The sequence below is a fragment of the Patella vulgata genome, chromosome 2 (genome assembly GCF_932274485.2).
Source record: "Patella vulgata chromosome 2, xgPatVulg1.2, whole genome shotgun sequence".
Lineage (NCBI taxonomy): Eukaryota > Metazoa > Mollusca > Gastropoda > Patellidae > Patella > Patella vulgata.
The window spans coordinates 46127054-46148163 of record NC_065880.2 but is presented as its reverse complement, the minus strand read 5'-3'; the positions used below and the strand labels follow the sequence as shown (position 1 = coordinate 46148163).

The 21110-nt window shown below is 33.5% G+C and overlaps 1 protein-coding gene across 2 annotated transcripts; it reads right to left on the bottom strand.

Annotated features, from left to right (window-relative positions):
• Positions 1-653: 653 nt before the first annotated feature.
• Positions 654-16043, bottom strand: LOC126810817 (inactive rhomboid protein 1). Of its 2 annotated transcripts, XM_050536102.1 has the most exons (16): positions 15968-16043; positions 13892-14059; positions 13260-13599; positions 12757-12876; positions 10903-11024; positions 10160-10201; positions 9608-9886; positions 8901-9012; positions 8365-8439; positions 7735-7896; positions 7187-7281; positions 6384-6447; positions 5975-6157; positions 5518-5618; positions 3738-3891; positions 654-3314 (listed from the first exon to the last, which is right to left on the bottom strand). In XM_050536102.1, exons 2-16 carry the CDS (start codon positions 13990-13992, stop codon positions 2874-2876), a joined length of 2391 nt encoding a protein of 796 aa, XP_050392059.1. In that variant the 5' UTR covers positions 13993-14059; positions 15968-16043; the 3' UTR covers positions 654-2873. The 2 variants fall into 2 exon arrangements, with proteins under 2 accessions (XP_050392059.1, XP_050392060.1); XM_050536103.1 differs by lacking the exon at positions 10160-10201.
• Between the last annotated feature and the right edge of the window lie 5067 nt (positions 16044-21110).

Below are 21110 nucleotides of genomic sequence, written 5' to 3'. Positions count from 1 at the left end.
ACCTACCAGCATGAATTGTTAAAAAAATATATATTGGGGTCTTTGATTGAACTGTTCTCCCCTACAACTGTTGCTGGGGTGATGTTCATAATGATCTTTCTGAAAAATAATTTGATAAAGATGCCAAAACTGCATGATCAAATCAATTGATATTAGTAGTTACATTCTTAATGATCAGTGGCTCTGTAATGTTTGAGGCATGGCAAGGGACATGCAGATTTTGATAAAGGATTTTTCAAGCCAGTAACTATAGGCTACTAACATGTCAATCGTAATGAAATGGCAACTGTCCGTAGAAATGAAATAGGGTTTACTGTACCGACTGCACTTAGGAAGATGGACGGTGTGCTACAAGAAAAAATATGCCCTAACGTAATGGCTTACTCTTATTTCCAATTCCAACTGCTAAAAGGTCTTTTACATGCATGCCAATGTGTACACTGGACCTCGATTTTTTTTTTTGGCCCATCCAAAAACTACTAGACACTGTTCCCTGCCTGACATGGGGAAACCACGCTGGGAAATCCAGAGGAAAATTCTATGCTAAATCTGGGAGCAAACCAAAGACCTTCGGGTTCGAAATCTCGCACCTTTTCACTGAGCCACCACCTACGACTCCATGAATAACAAAACATAAGACGCTAGACTATAACTAATTTAGTACTGTGGCTCATTTATTTTAGGAACACCATATAAAAATGTTTGAGTTAATGATGGTTATAATGTAACAGCATCTCTTGAAAACAAAACAAACATTTAGTGGATTACACACTACACTATACACAAAATCACATAATTAAAACAGACATAATTTCTTAAGGAAACCTGAGAAATCATTTTGCATTGTGTACTTTTCAAGAGCTACATTATACCTTGATACTTTCAATTTTTTTTTAATAATATGTGATATTTCTTGAGATCAACAGTATAAAAGGGTGTTGAGCTTCTGATCAGTTGCACTGCAAAAATTTATCTAATTAATAAAGAAATGTGCTAGAAGAATATCTTAATACAATTGGGTGCATTAGCATTACTTATACTCTGGTGAACACTACACTAGACATTACTGTAGGTTTCTTATTCATAATCAGCTATTTTACAAAACAAAAATAATTATTAATGAATTTCATATTTAGAGAACTAGTATACCTATGAACTTTGACAGACCTATATGCATTTTCTTTGAAGCAGCTACGGCCTATCACTAAAATCTTTGATTGAGCTTGCATAAATCAGTATAAATTACATATGATGTAAATGATCATAGAAAATTGCAAAGTGAAAAAAAATCTAATAAAAGCTTTTATTTTAAAAAAATATAATTTCAAAAAAACAGATCAGAAATCTTGTAAAGTATATTACTATATAAAATCTTTAACAAATCTACATAGCTATAAAATTATTAATTTAAAATAAAGTTTCTCATATTTACAATTTGTGATTTTAGGATTAGGTCTATCTACCACTACACACACATTTCAATTCTAGGGTAAAAATTGGTAGTAAGTCCCAAGGCACAAGCAACAGTATTGTATAGATAAATTAAACAGGGTTCTAATTATAAATTATATACATTGAACAAACAAGGGTATAATCTAATACTGTATTAGTTAAGTAAATACCTTGTAATAAATTAAGATATAGTTAAACTGAATCAATATTTTGACAATAAATCAATTGTAATAAACAATACATGATTAATATAATTAGTATTACTCTAAGCAGTCTTATCTGTACTTTATTTAATGAGCACTATATGCATGCCACAAACTATATATAGACTACCTATAAAACAATTGACACAAATTAATTAAAGATACATTATGTATGATTTAGAGAAATAGCTGTCTGTTTTTGCTATAATAGTTCAAAAATAGATAATGAAAAATGAATATATTGAAAATTTCAGTGAAGTTATGGATGTTTGAAATTTTGACAAAAGGCAGTCATACTTGGCAGATGGAAACTTCGCTCGCATTTCATATCCTCGATTGTCAAATACAATTGCCTTAATAATAAACAAAGTGTCGACTGCCAGTCTTTCATCTACAGTCGCCACCCATATTAGTGTTTAACACTGAATTAGCAGGTACTGTTTAATTCACACAATATCTTATCCATCTGATGGTTTAGAGAGTTGATTATGGGCTTGTCATGTAAATAAATGTCTCAATAATAATTTATAAAACATTTGAAATCAGAAAAATGCACAGCAATATGCAAGTTCAGCGCTCGCATATAATGCCTCTTTAATATACAATATTAGAGTTGAACACAAATAATAATAGGTGATTCATAGATTTATGCATACTTTGTAATAAATAAAATATTTCTCTTCTTAATTCTGCTATATTTTACCCATTGCATGATTCACTATAAGTAAGTACTGCTTTTTGATATTTATATAATTAAAACAGCACAAAATACATCGCCTGCATGGTATTTAACATGTAATCTTTATGTACTTGTTTTTTTTTGTAGTTTTATTCTGTTTGAATTTGAACACATCTGTTTATTACCCTATGTCTTTATTATGAAAAATATCAAATGGGACTCTACTAACATAACTATCAAAGGATTCCAAATGCAAATGGTAAAGTTCCCCTTTAAGCTTTTTTAATTTATAATACTAAAAGAAAAATTTTAAGTTGATGATAATACATGAGGGTGATATGTAAACCAGCTCACTACACAACAAAAACTGTTTCATACATGTAAAACCCTAACACATGTATTTTACGATACTCAGATTTAAGATATGGGTTGGTGGGTCACATAATATGGTCTGGTGGCATTTTGATAGTATGTAAATATAAACACAATGAGTATTCATTTAAAAACAAAACAAGATATATATATATAATATATTTCAGTTAAAAATTACTGTATGTTGAGTTTCTTTTAATTGATACACCCATATTCTCGCAGAAATCTGAGGTAAATGGAATGCAATTAAAATACTGACAAGCCCCACAATCACGGATCGGAATGATGTACAATAATATAATTAAAAGAACATATAATATTAATGTTACACACAACGATATTACAATTCCAATAATTTTTCGTTTCCGGTCAAATTTTCCAAATGACAGATAAGGCATAAACACAAAGGCAATTAAAAGTCCAAAAATAAAACCAAACAGGTGAGCCCAGTTATCAAACCAGGGTAGAAGTCCAAATATAAACAAAAATAACACAGGAATAAGTAGCCTCAGTAAAGCAACAAATGGTCGTTTATACATCTGCCAACTTTGAAAAACTTCCACAAACAAGCAAGCCAGAATACCAAACTGTGATCCAGAAGGCCCAGCCTACAATAGACAAATTAAACAAAATTGAAATAAACTGCAGCATGTTTAGGCATTAGGGTTACATAGTTATATAATTTTCAGATTATATGTACTGTAATCTGGAGTTGAGAAATATTCTTGCCAGGGGAAGCAACATTACACACAATATGGCTCTCAAAATGAAATTATCAAATGCATGACATATATTATATATATGGTAATTTAATTTTCTATGATTTTATGTAGTCTACAGTTGGTTAAGATTTTGGCCCTAGCAGCTTGCACAGGGTTGATATTCAAGGTATTAGATGTTGTAATAGTTCTTTTGGATTGAATACTGTTACTGATAAATCTTTTGAGAAAGAAATGAATAACTTTAACAAAATGAAAAAAATTCCTGTGGTAGGTTACTGTTAATTACTCATCTATAAGTTGTCTTCTTACCTCAACTTGATAAGGTAGAAATATACTACTGGCTAGATTACCAGCAATACCACTACCTAAATAAACAAATGCTATTCTGATAGCTCCAGATAACTTCTCTACATCTCTCATTATAAACCATTGAAATATTATAGTTATAATTAGATGAAACAAACTGAAATATAGAAAATAAACTGATTGGTCTTGAAGTATGTAAATCAGATTTTAGATTAAATAACTATCGTATTAGATAACTCGGTCATCATCATACCAAGCTTTTGACTATGTTTTAGAGGGTACAGGGGTAAGCACTCTCTGTTGGTAATCTACAGTCAAATATCAGAAGTGTACAGGTACATATATAAATGTAACATATCTAGCAAATAGTGTCATGCATTCTGATTATGCCACCAGGTTCAGTTTTTCATTTATGAATAATGATGCAAGTCTGCAAGATATGCTCTGGAATGTTATTTAAATTCCAAACACAAAGTCAAATTTGTTTCTATCCCTCTAACAATTTCTTACAGCAATGCAATAGTCTGTGTTTCTGGAGGTATCATCTGGAAACAAAACCGAGACTGAACTGACCTAATATTCGTGTTCAAAAGTCTCAATCAATCAAAATTGTTTGTATCTGCTTAGACTTAGTGGAAAATGCACATGATCGAACACTGTCAAGGCATGACCTAATATCATAAACACTTACACCAAGTTTGAACATTTTACCTCAATTAAAAGGAGTGTTAATGTGTTCCAAAGCCTGAACTAATCAAATTACTTATCGCTCTGTTTACAATGAGCAGAAAATTGCCATTATTGAACTTAGTCAAGGTATTGATGTGATGAAACTATACACCAAGTTTCATTAGAATCAAACTTATCAATCAATCAAAATGTTTATCTCTGCTTAGCCTAAGATGAAAATGCTTATCCTCCATCATGACATTCGACTAATATGAGTTATGCGCCCCTTGTGGCTGCAACTGGGTTACTTTGCTCGGAATGGAAAGATCTTTCTTTTTATTTCCTGAACTGTGATATCTAAAACTTGTTTATAGTTTAAATAAGAACTATGTGATTACTGTGTGAAAAAGCTGGAAGATATTTAGGAGTATTTATGGATTATGATGTTTTCAAGTTTTTGGATAGAAAATTTCAGTTTGTGCTATTTTTAGTATCTGCTTTGTCAGTGTCAATACCAAGCTGAACTGTAATCAGATTTGTGAACTGTCAAGACTAAATACTATTCAGATAAACAACAGAGTAAACAATGTTATAATTTTAACTTGAAGTCGAGTATAATCACCTACGTAGGTCAGGAATTAGACTATTTTCTCACTGTGCTTTGGGCATATTTTAGGATGGATTTAGAGCTCTACAAATGTACATCATTTATTTATTTATAAACACCTACACCAAGTTTGAGCATTCCAGCTCAATTAAGAGGAGAGTTATTGTGTTCCAAATCTGCGACCAATCAATTTATCGCTCTGCTTACCCTGAGCAGAAAATGCTCATTATCAAACTTAGTCAAGGTATAGATATAATAAAACTATTCACCAAGTTTCATCTCTCTCACTTAATTGCTTATCTCTGCTTAGCCTAAAATGAAAATGCTCATCTTCGAACTCCATCAAGGCATTCACCTAATAAACACCTATGCCAAGTTTGAACATTCTAGCTATCTTAGAAGGAAAGTTACTGTGTCCGAAAAAGTGTGACATAGGGACAAACATAATACTTTATGCAAGTATGATGTATGTGAGATTGATGTAAGGAATATAAAAGTACATATTACCCGCCATGTAAAAATAGTGATGTCCATAACCTGTAAACTTGATCTGGCAGGCCTTTATTATAGAAAGTGATCATACCACATATCTGACTTAAACAATCCACCTGTAGAAAAAAAAAACAAATTATGAACAGGTAATAAACATTATCACAAACCATATTGCTTTATTAAAAAATTGTTTATAATGCTTTCGTCGAGTGAAAGCTACATGAATACATTGATTAACTCACAAGCAGTTCGATTTAAAGCAATTTCAATTTGCTAAGACATCCAAGGTGTAACATAACCTGAGATAAAGATATATCTACATGACCTTGCTACAAAGCTATACAAGATGAAGTTAAAGAGCTTCTAATAAGATATAAGTATGAATTTTCCTAGATGCACATAAAATCAATGTTTCAAAATTTCAATTTTAAGCAAGTCTAAAGTACCATATATATTTATTTGTGAAACTTACCTGAGAACATAGGAGTTTATCGTCATGGTAATAACCTCTTATAAGGTCACAGTGCTCTCTAGTAGTTATAATACATTCTCCTTGTATCCCATGACAACATGGATGACCGACAATTTCACATGACATATGTTGAATTTCAGTGCTGGCCAATGATACATTAGGTGTGTTAACTTCCTCACAAATCTTTGAAAGTAAAAAAAAATCATACTCTAGATGAAAATTTCTTGGTAAAGTACACAAAGAATTAGGGCAATAACAAGTTTCTATTTGCAGTTAAATATATGTTTTTCCAGATATTTATAATTATTTAGATTTAAGACTTAATTCAGGTTCTATCAGAATATTTGGAAATTAAAAATCAGGAACAGAAACATTAGAATGATGTGATAAAGAGTAGATTATAACGTACCGGCCACTTTGTGATATCATCTGGCCATAAAAATGGTTCCACTGATACAGGTTTAGCACAGTATCTGAAAATATACAGAAAACAATATGTCAATATTATCCATAGGGTTCTAACTCAATATAGTCCAGACTCTATGATATTACAAACACAAATTATTGGTCCATCCAATCAATAGTGATGTTGTTACCTTACCGTGAAAACATGAGCTCCTGATATCCAATATTTAAGACACAGTGAACAATTTGAAAGATTCAGTACACGCCGGCATCTACACAATGCGATTTGAAATGAGGCACTTTGATGTATGAGGAGGATAAACGTCAGTAGGTAATCAAAATTTCAAACCAAACTTCTGATGTGTGGTATCCAATTAAACAGCATGACCCCGTGAATATTTTAGGCCATAATTTATGAAGGTTAAGATCAATTATTAGTTTAACACAGCCAAAATTCAATGTTGGACTGTGCCTGCAGCCGAACTGTTTTACTGCAATTAACGGTTAACAGGAGGTAAGTTAATACAAGTAATGGATGATGTAAGTTAGCGGGAAAGCATGCAAGAAAGGAAGATGGCGATTCTGCAGATCTTGGGGCCCCAGACGAAGCCAGGTATCAAGCTAGTATTACATAAATATAAGCTTTTTGATCCATTTTGGGTTCAAAAGAATATAATTAGCGCCTTTAAAATCAACATTAACAGATTCATACTTTTGAAATAACAATTTTGGTCTTGGTAAAACATATAAATAAGTCAACTTATAATTAGACCAATGGTCTGAGTAAAGATAATAAAATATAATAACCTAGGATCTTGACCACAAACTGTCCCTGATGTACGATTATCTGGTCCAGGATTACCATCTACATATGACCACTTCTCAAAGGTAGATAAAATTGACTAAAAGAAGAAACAATTTTATAGCATATTACTTTCTAGCAAAAAGTGATAAAATTCTTTTGTCCATAGCAACAATAAAATAGGAATCAGAAATCAGATCTCGATGGAATCCATAACAATTGACAGCTAACTCATCACCTAATAATGACACACCCTACCAATTCAAGCTTAATTTTCTTAAGAATACCTTGCAATATAAAATCAACCACTGAACAGAAAGTTCAGACCTTACAGTTTCAGTCTTTATATGGTTTGTGGGAAAGGAAAACAAATCAAATTTAAAAGAAATCAAAGTATTAATAATGTGATGTCTTAAGACAGTCTAGATGAAATCTTTAACTTGTAATACTTGCATTTCACAGGTGCTGATAAAAATTGTGTTTAAAGGCTGAAAATTGTTTTTCATACACAACAAATACAATATAATGTTTTGAATAATAAAATATATCTTACTGAGCAGCGACTTTTAGTCATTTGAGCACAGCCAGAACCATCATTTCTTACACAGCAAGCAGAATTTCTTTCTTCTGCTACATCCAGTTGTAAGGCATCATTAAGATTTTCATCAAATCTCATACAGGGTGTATATTTAGCACCAAGATGAATGAGATCAGCCTATAATAAACATTATTTTATTTAATTCTCCCCAATATATATTAATAACAGGTCTCTATTTTGTATACAATTGCTGTGTCTAAACTATACGTGACACTCTTGAAAGTAATTTTCAAATAATTATCTTACTTTTTAAGGAAATGAAATGAAATGGGGGTTTAACATCCTACTGTTCTGCTCCTAAACTGGGCTAATGAAGACAGGCATAAGCCATACAGTGTGCTATGAGGGAAATTTTGCCTGGGCAGCGACGCTACGGCCTACTCTTATATCGAATTCCAACTGCCAAGGGATCTTTTACGTGCACGCCAATATGTACACAGGGCCTTGGTTTTTCGTCCCATCCGAACGACTAGATAGCTGTCCTTATATAAAGATATGACTTATCAACTTATACCCCTGTAAAATAGGGTAATATGACTAACAGTAATTCCTTAATTTGTATCCATGATAAACAAATCTAATTACCTGTCGTGGACCTAACCAGAGATTATCTCTTTCTCTATGAGCTACTCTTTGTATAGCCAGGTTTGGCATGGTCACCTGAAAGTAAATTAGTTACAGAAGTAAGTAAATTGTTGACAAGCTGTTGACCATGATGTTTTATAAAACTATATTTCGATGACAAATAAAAATACAACTATGCTGTAATTCCTGTGATAAAAGTTTATCTAATCTATGAACACAATCCATGCTGATAGAGTAATATTGATTTTATATAAAAATAGAAGTTTCAAAACATCAGCTGATTACAATTTGCCAATTTAATAGTTCTAGTACTGTGGTTGATCATAACTGCATGTCTTCAAATATCAACTTGATGGTTGAAACATATACTGGCATGTTATTTCATTAATATTACCCCCCCTCCCACCCCGCCAAAAAAAAACAACTTTAAATCTATGATTCTATTTTAATTGTTTATTGGAAAAGACATATTTTCTTAAATAGGTACAGCCAATTATTGCTGAAGAAATATGTTTTTACAAGGTGAATATACTTACAGTTTCATAATAATCTGTGGTACCAATACCTATAGGAGCTATGCCATACACTGATACAGATACAATAAATATTACTATTTGTACAAATGTTACCCAACATGTAAAATATGGCCTGAAATGAAAAACATATGATGGATCTGTTAAAAAAACCCTCAAAAATGCATAGTGATCAAAAATCCTAATAATAATTATCAAATCAAATTTTTTACATCACTTGATAAAATTTGGGACAAAAGCAGCATGCCAATTAAATATGGTCATAATCTGTTGTATTTGGTTCTATTGTTACCATTACAAAAGCATACGTTGAAAACAACTAATAATCAATATTGGCAATCAATGTTCCCTCTAATTTTTGGTTGTAATTGTGTCCGAAAATCTTATAATATGCAAATTTGGATTCCGTGTGAGTAGCATTTGTATAATTCTAAACTTGAAATTGTTAAAAGATAATTTTGGTAGACTATCTCTATTACCTAATAAAAATGCGGTATCTGAGAACTGGAATATTTGTTTTGATATTGCCTTTAATTTTTGTGAACATTTATTCCATTTGTGCAACAGTTGCAAAGTGTGCAACAGTGTTTGTAAGTCATATTGTAAATTTTATTTTAATAGTCAAATTGGATATCCGATGTTTAAATTGAGATTGAGCAAAATGCTTTCAAAATTCTAAAATTAAAAATATGTCTATCTTTATACTTTACCTATGATCATCCATTTCATCTATTTGTTTTTTCACATCCCTTGTTACTTGATCACTCCGAACACTTCGATGAAAAAATTTACCAATGACACCTTGACCAACAGCTCGTTTATGTTTTTGAAATGCTGAATCTAAAAGTTTATTTGGTATCTTTTTTAGAGCTTTAAAATCTATGCCATCAACCATGTCCACAGCAGGTGTGTCTGGTAGTGCAGGAGGAGGAGGTCTTCGCCATCCTTTCAAAGGTGCAGAATCAGGTATTGTGGGTGCTGTTGGATAGCTGCAAAGAAATAGGACTTAAAAAGTCAAATCTTGATTTACTTAGGTGGCAAATCATCATTATAAATGTACATTACAAATCAACTCTTTAACTACCGAATAATTTTACACATATGGACGGAATAATTCAGTTTTTTTATTGTTCTTCAGGACAGCAGTCATAACCCATAAAACATTAATATTAGGTGCCTAAAGGTTTCCCATTGAAATATTCAATATTCTTTCTAATGCAAATGTTTTTTTGAAATTTCAAACTTCAAAGATTATAAATTACCTAAAACTCGATACAGTCTGTGTAGGTCTCCAGGAGAAAATTCTAAAGAAATGCACAGTATATATAGCAAAATATTGCATCACAATATTCAGGAATAAAAATACAAGTCATAAAACAAATAAAAACTAAATATGATGCCCACATTAGACAACATAATTACTGCCTGCTAAAGAGTCCAATCTACACTGGACCTTCAAAGTACTAGGCCCTCTACCTCAATGGGGCTTAGTGTTCGTTTCCACCTAGGGTGATATCTAAGACAAAGTAGTAGTCACACACTTTAGCCATTTTACAACTCAATCAGTAAACAGTTTCAACGTCAAGAGGCAATAATCTTTGATTATAACAGTTTGTGTGACTAGTTTTCATCATTTACATATTCATCAGCCAATGGGAGATTGTGTTTCATAATATGTCAGTAGACCGCTGGTGACTGGCTTGGCTTTGTTAAAGAGTTAAGATAACAACTTCAAATTAAATTAGTGATGAGCCAATTGATTTTACGGATATCAAATACTTTCGGACAAAATATCTGCTGATACAGATATGAATAATGATATCTGGCAAAGAAAAGTTGCTCAAAATGTTACATAAATTTTCTAAGAATTATCTTTAAATAAAAATGACAAAAGATCCATTTGAAGTGTGTAGTTTCAATATCAGCCGAGAGCAAAACCAATAATCAGCTCATCACTACTTTCTTAATTTTTTTTAACTAGTTTAGAATATTGTCTCAGAAATACCTGCCATCTCGACTTCTAGTGGATTCTTCTTTGATATTATCTAATCTATCACCAAAATCATAATCCAACTCATCATAAAATACATCATCTATTAAACTAGAATCATCACCTCCTGTCAAAGGCTGTAAATAATATACAATAACTTCTGAAAAATTTTATAACACTAGGTAGTGAAAGTATGAATAATCATTTACTAATGACAAATTGAATTATTTCTCCCTGTGAGAGATGAGGGGGATACTTGATTGAGCTTTCCGGAATTGAATCCTCTCAATCCCAAAATTAGTGACAATCGGGCTATAACGCATACGCATAAGAAAATATCTCAACCAGTGATGGGATTTCAAAATTTTTAGTTGTCGGACATTTTCTTCCCGAAAATAAAGGGACATAACTCTTATTGTTATTTAAGCAGGCATTTTCAAACCACAATTAAGAATCACATGTCAACAAAATATTCAAATTCATACTTAATAAAAAAAAAAATAGGTGCACCTCGTTATTTTTCATATTTAATTCCCGTACGTTATTCAAATTTATGTCAATAATATTCCTACAAAATAACATGACATCGTAGTACCATAGAATGAAAGCGTGCCGACTACTGCTCATCCATACCGGTTTCAAATTCCCCCCAAATTACCGTATTTTTCGGGTCATAAATCGATATATTTTTCAGCAAAGTCCGGCATTCGTCTAATACTCCGTTTCGATTTATATACGGAAGGTAAAAAAATGACATCCCGAAATTTATTTGGCCGTAAACTGTAGTAAACGTCGCTCTAATACAAGGAGCGAGTGACACCAACTACTAAATAATCCCATTCTACTCTAAGCACGCGCTATCGTCTAAAACAACTACCGTAACTACTTACGTTATTCCAATCGAAATATTCGTCAACATTTCTTAGCGTGTTTATTTATTTATTTAAAAACATTAACCCCATTCAAAATATGATCATAAATCCAACAATATGCCATCAAAATAGAATCTTTTCTCCCGACATCAGACGTATTAGATTCGGCACGTTTACACCTCTTAATTCCACGTGTCTCGCGAGATTTCTACTTTCATTTTGCGCGTGTGTGAAATAGCTTTATTTAACTTCGGCTGAAGAAATATCACAGACAAGTTATCGGACACAATGTATATTGATTTGGGGTGTTATATACTATTAGGATATGTGACATATGACTGATGTCTACGGTCGACATCACGGGTTAATCTGACTTCTGTTCAGGATTGAATTGATGAATTGTCCGACAAAGAATTAAGTCAGCCAATCAAGGCAGATTAAGTAGTTAATCAAGGCAGGTGAATGGGCGGTATATAACTATAAATACGTTGATCACTTAATTACCTAATCAATCCAGCCTATTATCAACGATAATCGGGTTGAGTGGTAGTTATACACTCAGTAGGCCTACACTATATTAATTTTGAATATTATTTACCATGTCTTGATGTCCGATTGGGAATATTCCTGGTCAGACAATTTAGGACGTTTGGAAAATAGCGTCGGACATGTTCGGAATATACAGGCAAAATCTCATCACTGATCTCAACTACACATGACAGCTGAAGCACATTTGTAGTATTCAACTAAATTACGTCACGATTCTAATCACACCACCTTGGCTGTTGTAACTGACAGAACTGTGTCTGAAATGAATTCTGTGTCACTTATTTGTAATTGTTTCAATTCGGGATGTTCCGGACTGACAATCAGAATCCCAGAGGAGTTTAAGTTATAGCCCAGCTATAATCCTTCGAGAAAATGAGGATTTGTATCAATGGGGATTTGTGTGGCATATCTCAACCGGAATATAACATATAAAAAAATCAATATTTACTGTAGGAGGCATGTAGCCATTTGTCTCATCATCACAAGGTACTTCAGCACCAAAACTACCAGGTGCGATACTTCTTACTCCTTTTAAACTCTGTTTAGCTTTGAACTTTTTCTTGGCTCCCTGAATTTCAATCAAATTAAAACATAAAAATATCTTCAAAGCACTAAAAATACAGTAAGATAACAGAATTAAAATTTGACCATTGCACATGTCAATTGAATGCAAAGTTTTAAAAGATCCTGTTACACCATAAAACAAAAGCAATGGTCTAATATTAAGTAGTCTGGAACCAAAATATTGTTCTGTCAAATCAGATTTAGGTGATTTATCAAAGTACCGTAATCATTGTGAATTGCTGTGTTGATTAATAACTGCTTATTTTTAGAAAATATACATGTAAGATAGATTACTCCTAAGATGAAAATCTTCATATTTTCTACGTAATAAATATGGATTGATAACCTGTAAAATCTATTTGTTAAAAAAAAAATTTGATTGCTTACAGCTAAAGTTGCTAATCCTTTCATTGTCATTTTCATAACAGAATCTTTTCTACGTCGCTGCTTTAAATTTGAATTAGCAAAAGTACTGGTACTTGACAGAGCTGTTCTCATGGACGTTGAGTCACTCGCCCTTCCACCGGGTACCCTAAATGGATCTCGGATCATTCGGGCATCAGCAGTTGATATCATTCCATCTAATTCATCATCTGGCTTTAAATACTCATCCTTCAACTTGCCAAGATGCCCTCTATATCGCATACGTCTGTTGTCCCATCTTGGTGCTTTTGTTGGATCATCTTCTCCAAGACCAAAAAAATCAGCAACACTTGTCTTCATATACCTTTAAAATTATATTGAGAAACATCTAGCCTATATATGACAATTTTTAAAATGCTGGCCTTAAATACTAGCCCAGAAACCTAGTGGTTAGTCGTTCAATTTCTGAAGATGATATTAAGCTGAACAATTATTGCCAATCACAAAATAAAACATGCATGAATTTTCTGCTTTTTTTTTCTTGCATGTATCTTAGCTTACATCACAAAATAAAACAAACAACGATGTATCTTACCAAGGCAAAATTACCACATTCATTCGCTTGATACTAGTACATGACGCATAAAATATATTACCGTTTTAATCTATCCATTTTTCCGGTGCTTTGCTGGCTATCCATTCGACCAGGTGGAGCACTTGCTGTTGTCATCCTAGATTCTTGTCGATTATATGCCATTTTCTTTATCTTTTAGATTTCTGTCACTACTTACAATTTATCGTCATCTCCATAAAGATTTTTCTTACTATAAATAACAAAAATAGATTTTGTATCAACAATCATTCTTTGACAAAATGGACCAAACAATACAAGATACCTTAATAACCTGCACAGCTTTTCAATTTTTGTATGTCTGCCCTTAGAATTAAACGCTTGATGCATCATATAGTGCTATAGGAATCCCTTGCAGTTTAATCTCTAATAGGAATATTAGTTTTTAATCTCTAATAGGAATATTAGTTCAAGAATGGTTCAATTCCTTTCACTACTGGTATTTACAAAGTTATGACGAATTGAAATTTCATAAATCTTTGCTCCTGCATGTGACACTGCAATCCTTTATTGGTATCAGAGAAATCTGATGGACCTAGAGCTAGTTTAAATCCAACTGAAACCCAGCTGGGACAGTTGATATTTAGATATTGTTTTCTTGATAAAATGTTGCAATATTTAGCGTGGATTAAGAAATTTGATATTTTTGCAGAATCACAAATAATGCAACAAGTCTTTAAAAGCAAGAGGCTATCGCCACCTGATTTTAAACAAGCAAGGGAAATGTCTAATGCCCTACATTTCTGCTCCATCCAAGCTACAGCATATTATATCCTATAGTGTGAGGGACAGCGGCACTCCAGCCTACTCTTATTATGAATTCCAATTGCCAATGATGATAATTTTATTTAAAAAGAGTAGAAAATTAGGTCAACGCAAAGGCCTTTCTTACATTTTGCCCTTTCTACTAAAACTAAATGAAAATTTATGTGCATGCCAACGTGTAAATGGGACTTGATTTTCATCCCATCCGCTCGACAAGATACCATTAGGGTATCTTTTAAATAATACAGTACGACTATATTTTAAGTTGCTATACATGTACTCTCAACAGAGAATTGGTCCTTCTTACAGAATTTAAAAAGTCAATCAACATGTTATACAATGATTTATTTCTTTTGCTATGTGTTTACATAGAATTTTTTTGTTATTTCGATCCTTTGCCAATGTTTGATCGATCACTGGCCACCGATACATAGTGGATTAGGCGAGCAAGTGCATCATATGGCCTGTTGAATGTAGTCCTACTAATCTGTCTGTCAATGTTTATTATAGTTGCCAATATAATCAATATTCAACTGTACATTCTTCAGTCTAAGTAAATATACACATAGTCCACATCTACAATATATCATTTTAAATCCTGTGACAAATAATATAGTTTATTTTATGATCAGTAGCGGAATACCGCGTTTTATCAGTGAAATAAAAGTGTTATTCCACTGGCTAGCAGTAGTCCATGTTGTTTTTACCTAAGTTTTCTTGCTTCTCGATGAAATAAAATATGTTATTCACTCTAAAACGACAAATATCCTCTATATATTACTATTTATTTTTATGTTGTATAATATTTCATGCATTGATGTCATGGATATGAATTATTGTAAAGGCCTGAAATGACATTGATGAAAAAAAAAAAAATATCTTATCTTATCTTATACCTGGGTCAACTGTAAAACCTCACGGTGAATATAACCCATTCATTGAATATATTAGGGATGAGATATGGTGCCTACTGCCATGAATATTTTTGAGTCATGAATTATACAATGCTGAGAAAATAGAAGTGTAACCAGACTGATTTTAAGTACCCATATAGCAAATTAAATTATATATTAGCACATCATTAATTGACAATATCTTTACGTGACAATACTATATATTACACCTGAATATGTCAGGATTTGAAACAAAAAAAATCGAAAACCAAATAAGAGTCCGTAACAACCATTGCCGCATTGGTCATACTGCAATCATGGAAATTTCAATCATATGAACATGTCTTTTAGATAACATGATCTAAAACAAAGAACCTGCATGAATATACAATATAATATGACGTGTGAATATCGCAATATTTAAATAATAAACATATAATTACCATCATTTTTACAGACATTTATACAATGTTGCCATTTCCGTTTTATTAAACAAACTCAGTGCGCAGACGTAGATCTTCTCAAGAGGAATTCCTGTTCTATTATTAACCCTTACCACACCGAGCAGCACACACTGATCCGCAGTGAATATTCGCTAGGTCGCTACAATCACTGATAAGGATGACATCACTGCGACTTAATGAGTCTCAAATAATAACATTTTTCCACCGACAAATTAAATTCTAAAACATTTTTTGATGTATTAGAAAAATAAATCAAGACGTTAGACGTATTTGTAGGTAAAAATTATTTCCTATTTAGTGTAAATGGGTATTAAAATGACTAAAAGACAGAATTCTGCCCGAAGCAGTAACGTCTTATGTAAACAATGCACGCGCCATTCAGCCAATGAATGACGCCGCGTGTTGTGACGGCACGTGTTAAAGACAGTCATTTTTTACAGTGATATTAGAGAAGACTCGTAATTCCCTGTGAAACAGATTGCGAGCAGCAGTGAATATTCGTTAGGCCGCTACAATCACTGATAAGGATGACATCACTGCGACTTAATGAGTCTCAAATAATAACTTTTTTCCACCGACAAATTAAATTCTAAAACATTTTTTGATGTATTAGAAAAATAAATCAAGACGTTAGACGTATTTGTAGGTAAAAATTATTTCCTATTTAGTGTAAATGGGTATTAAAATGACTAAAAGACAGAATTCTGCCCGAAGCAGTAACGTCTTATGTAAACAATGCACGCGCCATTCAGCCAATGAATGACGCCGCGTGTTGTGACGGCACGTGTTAAAGACAGTCATTTTTTACAGTGATATTAGAGAAGACTCGTAATTCCCTGTGAAACAGATTGCGAGCAGCAGTGAATATTCGTTAGGCCGCTACAATCACTGATAAGGATGACATCACTGCGACTTAATGAGTCTCAAATAATAACTTTTTTCCACCGACAAATTAAATTCTAAAACATTTTTTGATGTATTAGAAAAATAAATCAAGACGTTAGACGTATTTGTAGGTAAAAATTATTTCCTATTTAGTGTAAATGGGTATTAAAATGACTAAAAGACAGAATTCTGCCCGAAGCAGTAACGTCTTATGTAAACAATGCACGCGCCATTCAGCCAATGAATGACGCCGCGTGTTGTGACGGCACGTGTTAAAGACAGTCATTTTTTACAGTGATATTAGAGAAGACTCGTAATTCCCTGTGAAACAGATTGCGAGCAGCAGTGAATATTCGTTAGGCCGCTATAATTACTGAGAGTGATGACATCGGTGCGGGTTAATTAATAAGCTCGCAATATTAAACTTTTTTTCCGTCACCGAATTAAATTCTAGATTTTGTTTTGAAGTATTAAGAAATTAAATAAAGGTGTTTGTTTGAAGTATATCGGATCTGGATAAAAAAATATTTCCTATTTAGTGTAAATGGGTTGGTGCTGTAAACAAGGCCATTTATAAGAATTGATCCATAACCTATATACAGATATGTCCACCTATCCTATAAGATGGGAGTAAGGGGATGGACGGTGGGAGTTTCAAACGCATTAATAATTTGGCTGTATTGCATGACCCACCGAGATAACCTGACGAGACTTCGTTGTGAAGTGCGCATGTACAAATACTCCAACCAATGCGCATGATCCGATTGCTTAAATGTCATAAACTCAATTTGAACAAGTTACAAATAATAATTTATGCCAATAAAACAGAAAACAAGAATAATAATAAATTTAACCAATTTATTTGCACAAAGGGGGGTGCACTCCACCAAATTAAGTCACAGAGAAATACACCTAGAGTTGCACCCCCAATAAGTTCGTGGCACAGCACGAAAAAAAAAGTAAATTGATTTGAGATATACATGTATCTCAGGATAAAAATCCAACAAATTAACATAGTAACAATAACTAATGAATGTGACTTAATTAAAATAACACTAAAATGATAATGGAATTATAACAATAAACTACTTAAACGTTAAGTAAACCAGGACCGCGGACCTGCTTAATACCACAATTAAAGTTGTAAATCGGGGACTGAGGCCCCTACGATTTATTTATGAACAGCTGGTAGACCCGGGACTGCGGCCCCTACAATCTACGTATGAAATGTCTGGTAAATCCGGGACTGCGGCCCCTACGATTTATTTATGAACTGCTGGTAGATCAGGGACTGTGGCCATCTACGTATGAAACTCTTGTAAATCCGTGTCTGCGGCCCCTACGATTTACTTATGAAATGCTATTAGACCCGGGACTGCGGCCCCTGTGATTAACGTGATGATTAATTAGGTAAGGAGAAGCCGCTTTCGCAATATCCATGTAAAAGAGATTGAACCCTCTACTCATAGAAAAAACTACGGTGAGACGAACTGGACACCCGCACAGTAATTTTGTTGACTTCTAAGAAATAAATGGATATTTTTAAAAAAGAATTCTTGGAATCGTCGTTAAAACTGTAAAAATGTGAAAATGAATAAGAAATGCGCCACCAAATCAGAGTTTTACTGACCTGTTGTAGTGGGAGTTCGCGTCAGGGGTCGTACGAGCGGCTTTTGACCCTATGACGTCAGACAATGATTAATCAATCATCGTTGACGTTTCTAGTGGTTTACCCATAGGTTTACCCACAGTTCCGTGCATCGCACGGCAAGAAGTCGCCGTAACAGATGGTTTCATTGACTAATTCCTCACGCCATCCATAACGCAGGTTATAATAACAACTCTTCCAAATCCTAATTTAGTACAGTAAAATAAAACGAATTTTTGAACTATATAAAACGAAACGAAATAGGATCCGTGTTTTAATCAGATTGGGGTGTTTCGGACAGACAGTGGAATTAAAAGTGAAGCCATATGATAAATCAAATTCCCAGATGTTATAAAATAGATTCTATATTATTATATGAAACTGGGGACCAAACAGATACGTAACTGTGGCAGTTCTACTAGCCGATCTCCATGTTCAAGGAACCGAGGCAACTCGTGTTTGGAACCAAACTGCGATAGCGTGTAATCCGAATCAGCTGGATTGAAGGAATATGTTTTTTATTTGTATATCTAGAAGCTATATAATCGTTATGGGCTACATAATTTCGCCATATTATGTAAGAAGAAATGAAATGAAATGGGGTTTAACGTCCTACTGTTCTGCTCCTATACTGGGCTAATGAAGACGGGCATACGCCATACAGTGTGCTATGAGGGAAATTTTGCCCGGGCAGCGGCACTATCGCCTACTCTTATATCGATTCCAACTGCCAAGGGATCTTTTACGTGCATTCCAATGTATACACGGGACCTCGGTTTTTCGTCTCATCCGAAGGACTAGACAGCTATCAAGGGGGAACCACGCCGGAAAATCTGGATGAACTTTCTCGGCCAATGTAGGGATCGAACACCCGACCTCCAGGCGAGCGAGCCAGCGTGATCCCAATATGTAAGAAGAAATAAGGCTAATTTAGCTCGGCTAAATGTTTTAATATATAATTATGCTGGTAGAATGGGCATAGCTCCACTGAGTAGTCATAGAACTATATCTATCAATATTTTTTTTCTCAGACATAATGCTAGATCTTCCTATAACAACTAATAAGTAAGTGCAATTGGACGATTTTGTAACACCAATCTGTATTGGAATATGCCTTGAATAGTTTAAATCACGCCCGTCGGAACTTAATTCATAAATTATGAGGGAGGGTGTGAGGGGCTGGTCTAGTAGTGAAGGCAAACTGGGGTTCCGAGGGCTTGTCTTCAGGCCAAGTTTTACACTAATAAAAACATATTTGTAAAATTTGGTTGGGATTAAGCCCACCGAGGTCTCAACATTTCGCTGAATCCCACACACTGGCATGGTTTGTGTAGGCTATTTTGTTTTAGAAATTATCGACAGTTATATAGGGAAGTTGGGGGTATGAAATAAAGATTACTATAGATTTTGATTCTTTCAATGTTTGGGTTAATCTCCACACGGTGCTGTATTAAAAACCTGTAGAGGCCTCTGTTATATGGAATTAAAAAAATCGTCATTATATATTGAGACAAAGAAGATAAAAGTAAGAAAAGACAAAAAAAGCCCCACAAAGTGATAAACTAATTAAAAGTCCTTAACTAATTTTAAAATTAAATATTTTGAATTCGTCATCTAACAAAACAGAAATTCTGTGGTGCCACCAGCCCGCTCGCCCCCACTTCCCCTGGTGCCCTAAGCACGTGCTTATTTTACTTATAATGGTTAATCCAGCCCTGCCCCTACCCCCCCCCCCCCCAACAAATTTAAGTATATGTAAATTTTGTCTCGAGAAGACAGCAAATGTTTGTCAGGAGGACAGGGTATTAACAATTATGTTCTGAAGAGACTCATTATCTTAAGCATTAATATAAATGTGGCGAGACACCCTTACGTGATTTCCACCAAAATATAAAAATAATAAACCATGTAGTAAATATATCATGGGGCTTTAAATTATTTCGAATTCCCATTGCAAAGATACAGATACCTATACACTGATCGTGGGTGGCTATATAGGGCAGCATTAAGGTGTAGCCTTACATGTATAGTAAGAAAATGGCAGGGTGGTTAACGACAACTTGTTATTTAAGTAAAGGTAAACTTCATATTTACCTGGTATACCTTCCTAGACATGCTATATAAACGACACGTGGGTTAATCGGGTCGAATAGCCATGGGAATAATATACCTGGACTTATAGGGAGTCTACAGATTATCCGTCTTATTTATTCAAGAGATTTTACCTAACATAAACTATGAGGTCTTCGATGTTTCAATAAAGTTTGAATACATTGATTAATAAATAGTGCGTGTCTTTTTCATTAGCCACCAATTGTTCAGTAATGTAACGCTAGATCAGACACTGACGTGTTTTATTTGACACACCACTTCAAAAACTCATTTCCTGTCTGTGCTTTATAGAATGGGAAGGCCAGAAAAGTATCTTAATATGACCATGGTTTACTCACTATAAATACATATAATTTGCAATTTCTCCCAGGAAACTTCCAGAGATAGTTAACACATAACTTAAAGTCTCTGAAACAGAATAATCAATAAGCACCCAATGCAAAGCCAAGAAATGTTCAATCAAAGATCAAATCAAAA

Excerpts from the sequence above, each read along its gene's own strand:
- LOC126810817 (XM_050536102.1), bottom strand. The coding sequence starts at position 13,992 with ATGGCATATAATCGACAAGAATCTAGGATGACAACAGCAAGTGCTCCA. Across the intron at positions 7,897-8,364 it reads TCTGGTTAGGTCCACGACAG|GCTGATCTCATTCATCTTGG; the intron begins GTAATTAGATTT and ends TGTTTATTATAG. Across the intron at positions 3,315-3,737 it reads TTCTACCTTATCAAGTTGAG|GCTGGGCCTTCTGGATCACA; the intron begins GTAAGAAGACAA and ends TGTCTATTGTAG.